The 8,363-nt window shown below is 37.9% G+C and overlaps 1 protein-coding gene across 6 annotated transcripts; it reads right to left on the bottom strand.

The window, feature by feature from the left end:
* Nucleotides 1-852: 852 nt before the first annotated feature.
* mapre1a (microtubule-associated protein, RP/EB family, member 1a) lies at nucleotides 853-5,637 on the bottom strand. 6 transcript variants are annotated; one of them, XM_053504307.1, is made up of 8 exons: nucleotides 5,559-5,637; nucleotides 4,609-4,731; nucleotides 4,316-4,461; nucleotides 3,980-4,175; nucleotides 3,425-3,463; nucleotides 2,152-2,243; nucleotides 1,225-1,380; nucleotides 853-1,138 (listed from the first exon to the last, which is right to left on the bottom strand). In XM_053504307.1, the coding sequence occupies exons 2-8, from the start codon at nucleotides 4,727-4,729 to the stop codon at nucleotides 1,088-1,090; spliced, it is 801 nt and encodes a 266-aa protein (XP_053360282.1). In that variant the 5' UTR covers nucleotides 4,730-4,731; nucleotides 5,559-5,637; the 3' UTR covers nucleotides 853-1,087. The 6 variants fall into 6 exon arrangements, with proteins under 6 accessions (XP_053360282.1, XP_053360284.1, XP_053360285.1 ...); XM_053504309.1 differs by lacking the exon at nucleotides 5,559-5,637 and adding an exon at nucleotides 5,467-5,497; XM_053504310.1 differs by lacking the exon at nucleotides 5,559-5,637 and adding an exon at nucleotides 5,474-5,495 and having other exon boundaries at nucleotides 3,980-4,076.
* Between the last annotated feature and the right edge of the window lie 2,726 nt (nucleotides 5,638-8,363).

Here is an 8,363-nt window from a genome sequence, read left to right on the forward strand (position 1 = left end):
ACCAATGAGAAACCTTTCGACATGCCCCCTACCTTTCGTGCCGAAATGTATATAAATAGGATTACTGCTGATTGGCCAACGCAAAAGCTCCAATTACCCACCAGTTTCTTTCGGCATGCCCTCTACCCTTCGGCACACCCTGACCTTTCGGCACGCCTATTGCTCCAGCCTGCAGTTATCCCTACTTGGCTCCTTCCGCGTGCGCGAGCTCACAGACGCCCCTGATTAGCTGTAGGGCCGTGTTTAATGTGGGAGCACAAAGTACCTCTCATCCCTCCCCTCTGAGAGAGCTCGGCCAATCAGCTCTCTAGGCTTCGGCTGTGAGAGGTAACAGCATCACCCGGGGATCGAACCAGCGATCTCTGCATGATAGGGCGAGCACTTTTGTGAACGAATCTTAGAATATCTATTTTCTGACAGTAAACAAAATGATGGACTTGAGTTCATGTCTGACTAGTGTCTGAGAAAGAAGTTGTTCCCAGACGTAAGAAAACAAAGCAGAAGCTTAAAACTAATTACTTGCAGGGGTCAGGGGCCGCTCAAAGATTAAGGCATTGAACTACAGTTTGAAGGGTCCCAGGTTCAAACCCCACAACCAGCAAGTTGCCACTGTTGGGCCCTTAACCTGCAACTGCTGTGATGTGAATGAGATAGAAATGTAAACTGCTCTGGATGAAGGCATCTACCAAATGCCGCAACTTAAATGTGAGTTAGAGTAAAATAAAAGCTATAATTAAACACCGGCAAGTCAACAAATAAAAATCTGTTTGCACAGTGCTGCAGAACAAGTTCTAAAAACAACCTTCTCTCAATATTAAAACAAGCATCAAAAACAAAACTATGAGCCACCACTTTGGAAAATGCGACAAACATCTTTAATAATATTGAAATCAATCATTTGCTAATTCAGAAATAAATATTCGAACCCCACAGAATTAGAACATTTACAAACATAAAACACTCAAATGTCAATATGCAAAAGCAAAAGATCAAAAGGCACCTGACTGAAGGAAGATGGGAGTGTGTGTATGCAAAACACACCCATTTGAACAACAGCTTAACATTCAGACAATTGCCTAAAGACTGTTCAAAACTCTTCTGGTTCATTAGCAACTTCCTCTGGGATCTCAAAACCTTCCTGCAGAGACAAAATCAGTAAAAAATTATGGAATTGCCAACTAAAAACTTTGCTCTATACATACATTTTAAATAGTAAGCACTTACATCTGTAGCATAAAGAATGGCAAATATTTTTTGCAGTGTGGGATCGGGTTCCCCTTCTTTTTCCTGGCAAATGAGTTCAATGTTCCTCAGTTTGCCGAAATAAAAGTTCCTCTCCTTCTCCAAATCCGCAATGATGCACTGTAGATCACTTATCTCCTGAAGATATAAGCAAAACTAAGTGCATAAATTTCCACATTAACACATTACAACCATAAACCTAAATGTATTTCATTAGGATCTTATGTGATTGACCACCACAAAGTGGAAGTCATAACTCATATTTAAATTTGGGCTACATTTTGTGTAGGACGCTCATATTTAAATTTGAGCCGCACCCCCATTTTAAAGCTTTGATAGATCCATATTTTTTGTTAGTAAATACAACATTTTTGTGGACAGAGCCTAAAGGAAAGCAAAATTATTCTCTAAAAAGTGGCTAGTAAGTTTTGTTGGTTTGTAACTATGGTGAAAGAAATCTGAATATATACTATTCACTCCATAACCAAAATTATTAATTAAAAAAGCTACCATCAATATTTTTTTCTTTTTGTTTTTTACTAGCAGTAGCAGCTGGTATTTTTAGTATATCCTAAAAGTGATACCCTGAAGTGGTTCATATTTGCCTTCAAATTTCCTTCGTGCTGCCCCCAGATAACACAATGACAATTATGACGCAGGCTCTAAAAGGTTCTTCTGAAACTAATACTGATACAAACCTGAAAGTTTGCATACTATTTATTAGGAATAGTAACACTATTTTCATTAAGTGTAAAGCAAATCTGAGCTGGTCAGTTGGGAGGCCTCCAGTTATATTACGTGTATTGACCCATTCATTAACAACCGTTTTCCTGTCGTCATGGTTCAATCTTTTATGCATTTCCAACATGCCTAAACATCAAGTTAATATTCTGTTTAACATAATCTAACCATCTGCAAATTGTCTTCTTTGGCCCCCGAGTCTGTCCTCTGCACTGGAGGAGCTGTCTTCTTTGGAGAAGCTACAGCAATTCTCTGCGGAGCTGAGGAACACCATGGTACACAGCACAATGATTCGAATTTGCATTAAGACACAGCATAGTCACAACATTGCATCACTATTAGATAAAAGCATAATTACGCTACAAATACACTGCCTGGCCAAAAAAAAAAAAAGAGAGATGCTGTTTGGATTTAAATATGCAAATGCTTTGATATTGCAGTGATTATATGCTTGAATTGACAATTCATTGTGCTGATGCAGGGCATAACTTTTAATTTCTTAAATAACCTGTGGTCAAGGAAAAGGTGTTACTGTGTTTCAGAATAGTACAATTATTGGCCTGCTTCAATGAAAAAGAAAAAAATATTGTGGGGAGGCTAATAATAAAATAAAAAAACAATGTCAAAGGAGATTACTTCAGAGCTTCAGGTGAAGTTGCATCATGAAGGAGTGAAAAATCAGTGGAAATCAATGCTGACTGTAAGAACATTACCACATAGACATACACAGCAACATAAAAACTCAAGATTGGGACTAAACAGCTGTGTGGCAATAAGAAAACTACTTACTAGTAAGGCAAGTCAGAAAAAAAGGCTTCAGTTTGCTAGGAATCAAAGATTTGACTTTGGAATAATGAAAAAAGGTCTTGTGGTTTGATGGGTCCAGCCTAACCCTATTCCAGAACCATGGGTGTGTCAGGGTAAGAGAGGAAGAGAATGAGGTGATGCACTCATCATGCATAGTGGCCACTGTACAAGCCTCTAGAGGCAGTTTGATATTTGATATGATCTCGGGTTACTTCAGTTGGTCAACTCTAGGCTTAGCAAGTTATGAGGCAATAAAATTAAGTCAGCTAATGACTTGAATGTACTGAACAACCCAGGTAACACATCAATAGATTGTCTTCCCTGGTGGCATGGGCATATTTAAGGATGACAATGCCAAGATTCATCAGGCTCAAATTGTTAAAATAATAAAAAAAATTAAAAAGTAAGAAAGAAGCATAAGGGACTATTCTCAAACCTAAATTGAGTAAATTGTTTACCCTGTTACAAAATGCGAGATCTCTGCTAATTAATTAATGCAATTCTTATGACATACACTGCATAAATTAATTTATGACATACACTAGCATAAACTAATTTTGTAATGATGCATAGGGTTTTAGCCAGGCAATATAACTATACTTAATTTTATCTATACACACTTTATGTATCTTACCAACTGGAGCTGTAGGCTTCACTGAACTGATCCGTGTCTCTAAGATGAAGCGAGAAAAGAAAGGGGAGGGGGAGGGAAAGATTCATTGAGCCTAAGCACTGGCACAAAAAGAGGAAAAATGACACAAAGATTAATTGTTGCATATAAAAGCCGTTCGTGGAATAGGGAATAGGGAAATGCTTTGGTGTTCTGGTAAATCCATCAACAGTTACATGTAGTTCACGTACTATCAGTTGGAAATATCTAAGTAACAATTAGACGAAAACTGGAGGCTTTCAACCAGAGTTCTTATCTAACCCTTAGACTTTGCAAGGAACAATGATGTTAATTAAACAACTACAGCCCTTTAATTTTATAAACTTTCCACTCATAACATGCTGACATTATTTATAGACTTGTACTTGAGTTAATTGATGTTTGGATTAACCCAATTCAATTTAAGTCAGTCAAACACATATAATAATTTTATACAATGTCGGATAGGACGCCAATTTATTAATTATTAGACTTAAAGAGGCTACACTGCATTCTGAACAGTTAACGTAATTTTCTTACCCAGACTGCCTTTCCGAGGTTTACTGGCCAAACCTGGAGCTGGACACTGGGAGGCAGTGACCTCCTGACCCTGTCGAGCAGCTTCTGGATCGTATTCCTTTCCATCATAGTTAGCATCAAAGAATTTCTTAAACCACTGCACAAACTCAAAGTTATCCTGAAATTTCCCTTTCACAAGCTTGTCTACTGGGATAATCTTTAAGAAACACAGGAATATGTTAAATAAACAAAATACATTTGACACAGTTCATTATAATCATTACTTTTTTATGTCCAAAGAATGAATACTGAATTTACAGTAATTGTAAATGAACACTAGTCTTAGTCTCTACTTACTTTATTAACCCCTAGCTTTTTAAAGCTTCCTTGAAGGATTTTAAAGTTGTGGATATATTCATGTTCTAGTTTGGCCTGGAATTTCACCCTCTTCAATGGCACACACAATGGAAACAACATATCCATGAACTGACAGTAGGCAGCACCTAAGAATGAGAAACCACATTAAATGTGATCACCGCTCTTTCATATTGCACCAAGATGATTTATTGTGCATTCCCTCATCTTGTTACAGATAATCAGAAATGCATAGAAAATGCTGGGGTGAAAGGAATCAGTGTAACGGGACTGACCTGTACACAGCTGCTCAATCTTGGCATGGTTCATGTGGAGGGAACTGTTAATCCACGTCAACAGATCATGGCGGCTGAGATTCTCACTAGTTACTGATGTGGAGTAAACGTTCACAGCCATGACTGAAACAGGAGGAAAACGGTGACTAAGGAAAAGACTTAAATTTTCTTTAATCACCTCTACATGAAGAGACTGCTGCGGGAGCGCTTTAGTCCTAATCTCCTTTTCCATACACTCTATTCATACATCTAAATCAGCGGTGGCGCAAATGGATAAGGCTCTGATCGAAAGGTTGGGGTTCAAGCCCCAGTACAGCCAATCTTGGCTGACCTCCACTCTGACCCCAGCTTTCTAACTGGGATATGGGATATGCGAAAAAATAAATTCACTGTGCTGCAAGGTTCATGTGACAAAAAACTAAAACTTAATCTTGCAGATTTCTAAATAGTTCACCCCAGTTACTGCTATACCTTGTCTGGCGTCATTGCATTCTGAAACTTTTAACTATTTATTTGCTGGATTCTAATTACAAACAATGGACACTGCTAGAATATGTTAAGTTTAAAAAAAGGAAATAATTTTAAATAAACATATCAATATGTTTCAGGTTGAGATTTTTCATTAACTAACTTACACCTGACTGGTAGAGGTGGTGGGTAACTTGTACGAACCTGTTCTACAAACTGTGGTCTTTTCTTGCTTAGTTTATTTTAACTTCAGGTTCACTTTGCCATGAGTAACCTAAACCAGTCAGGTGCTTAAATTGAGCGCACGCGCTACGGTAGATGTACGCCCTATATGTCTTAATTCACCAACTAATTTAACTCGTTTGGTAAAGCAATAAAAACAAAATATACCGTATACCCTTCACCATCACCAAGTTCGAGTTCTACCACATTTAAAAAATAGAAAGTAACCAACATTTACCATGATACTGAAATAAACTCACCGTTGCTCGGTTTGGAAAGTGCCGCCTCCCTTCAGCTGCATTCGCGGAGACTTGATTTACCGATGTGGGCGTGTCCGTGCGGTCACGTGACCCTCGAGCGAAGTTAAAGGTCCTGATTAAAAGAAGGAACGAGGGGGGGAAACGCTGCCATTTTGTCATGAGCTTTTCGTTTTCAACCGTCCACTTCATTAGGAACACCTGTACCCATGCACATTCAACCATCATCTAACCAGCCAATACTTTGGCAGCAAAAACCAACAAACCAAAATAATAAAATAAACCAAGCAGATACAGGTTTAGAGCTTTAGTTAATGTTCACATTAAAACATAGCAATAGGTAATATCTGTGATATACGTAATATCTGTGATTTTATCCATGTCATGGTTGATATGAGATGGATTGGCTTGTGGATCTTAAAGATCTCCTGGGTTTTTTAATGCTATTATGAATGATATAGTAACATAAGCACAAAAAGCATCTCAGCATGTATAGAATATCAAACCCCTGTTGGATGGGCTACAACACCAGAAGACCACATTGGGTTCCACTCCTGTCAGCTACCTGGTCTTTTCCCAGGCTTCAGCTGTCCAGTTTGAGTGAGTCTTTTCACTTGGGAAGTTACCCTATTCCTATCCTTTCCTGATGTAAACATTAACTGATGCTCTTGACCTGTAGCTGCATGATTTTTTGCATTGTGCTACACAAGACGTACCTGTCTGATTAGATAACTGCACAAATGTGCAGGCGTTTCTAGTAAAGTGGATTGCTAGTGTATGTTAAACTTTACTTTGGGGATGGTTGGGAGGGCATACAGGAATGATGTATTAATCCTTAAGCAACTACCATTTTTTTGTCCTTGACAATGATAAACCATGAAGCTTATAAAGTCCCTACTGTGGCAGATTTGCTCAGTTTCACACAGAACTTTATGTTCGCTCTAACATGCTGTCCATGATGAAATGTCATCAGACGTGATAATGCACTTGGTCAGAATTGCACCAATTGCATAGCTTCCAAAGTACACAGGATGATGTCTTTTCAGCAGACAATTTATCAAGCTTTTCGACCACCAGTTTCATTTAGGTTGATCACTGACTGCACACCTCAGTACACACGATAAAAGGATGACGGCACACAGAAGCAGACAGACTTTTTGGTTTGCTGGAGGTGGATAATTTAAGTTAGGCTTTTTATTTCATAAATACGAGAAGGAATCGAATAGACATTTTAGACAGAATAGTATTTTATTTAAAAAGTTACCTTCAATCCAGTGTCTTTTTTTCTGAGTTTAAAATGTTTTTGTTGCATGCAGAAATAAAATGTTGGTTTCTTGCAGCAGTTTATTAATTTCATAAATGCAACACAATATAGTTTTTTGTTATACAATATATAGTATAAAAGAAAAAAACATGCTGCAGAGTTGTCCTCATTTTACATGTCCTTTCTGTGGGAAACAGGTCCAAATGGCTCTTTAAGTGTTAAGGGTTGCCAACCACTCTTACTACATTAGGTGAATGAAAAAAAAAAGACCTACAGTACACAATCTGGCTGAAATGTCTCTTTATCTCTTTTTGTCAATTTACTGATTCATATTCAGCAAACACTTCATTCTGATCAGGGTCGAGGTAGATCCAGAATATATCCTAAAGACAATGGGTTTAAGGCTAGAATACACCATACTGGTAGGTTCATAAAAAATGGGGAAAAAACAGAGAACATAGGGGAAAACATGCACAGCAGTTTGGCACAGTCAGTAACCAAAGCTCAGCAGGGACCCTACAGATATCTGTTAGAAATTACCCACAATGTTATTAATCTATCTCCTATTAAAATTTCTAACAAAACTGAAAAGGTGGCAAATGATTCCCTAATTTTTAGAACTGCTAATAAGGTGAAAGTTTCCCCCAAAAATGAATATGTGCTGCATTATTATATTCTAGCCTAAGCATGACCTCTGTCTGCATGGCATAGGTCCAACACCCTGAATTCAACTTTGGGCTATTAATTGACTAATTGTTTGAATCAGGAATACTGGAGGTGGAGAAAACTAAAATGTGCAGGACAGATGGTACTCCATGACTCCCAATACACTGAGGTGTATATTGGGATACCAGCGAGTGCACTAAATAACCATTCCCAAATTATGTTGAATACTCTGTACCCCCTGATCATGGGCACGGAATGTAATTTATAGCTGCTTGCTTATGGGATTTAAGGTACCATACAGATACAATGATTAACTAAATCTCAAATGAGACAATTCCTGTAGTTTCTGGGAGTGTCTGGGAGAGTTAGGCTTTGTTTACACAGGAGTTAAAATCGAGCGTTTTTCTGGCGTTCGTAGCGTCCAGTGAGCGCCGATCAAGCGCCGAGTATGGCAAGTCGTTTTAACCATTATTGGCAATTAATATTTTATAAATATTTTATAAAATATTTTATATTTGATATCTGGAATAAACCTTACAGATATCAACAACATATTTTTGACTAGTTGTAATTGCATTCTGACATGTCAAAATGACAGTTAGATATCTGTAATTCAGTTTTGGATAGTCACAATGAAAGTTAGGGATATCTGCAATTAAGTTTTGAAGAGTCAAACATGTTCAGAGGTAGTTCGCTTATCCAAATATGTAATGGCCGTGTGAACAAGGCCTTAGAGACCAACATTATTGTCACTGTTCCTTTCCAATTTACATTATTCAGATACCCAGGTTTAGTAGAATTGTGTTAAACACAGAAAATTCCAAACTGTTCTGAATGCTGATCATCCAGCACTACAACTGGGCAATGCTCACATAATA

This window comes from Clarias gariepinus, chromosome 9, assembly GCF_024256425.1.
Source record: "Clarias gariepinus isolate MV-2021 ecotype Netherlands chromosome 9, CGAR_prim_01v2, whole genome shotgun sequence".
Lineage (NCBI taxonomy): Eukaryota > Metazoa > Chordata > Actinopteri > Siluriformes > Clariidae > Clarias > Clarias gariepinus.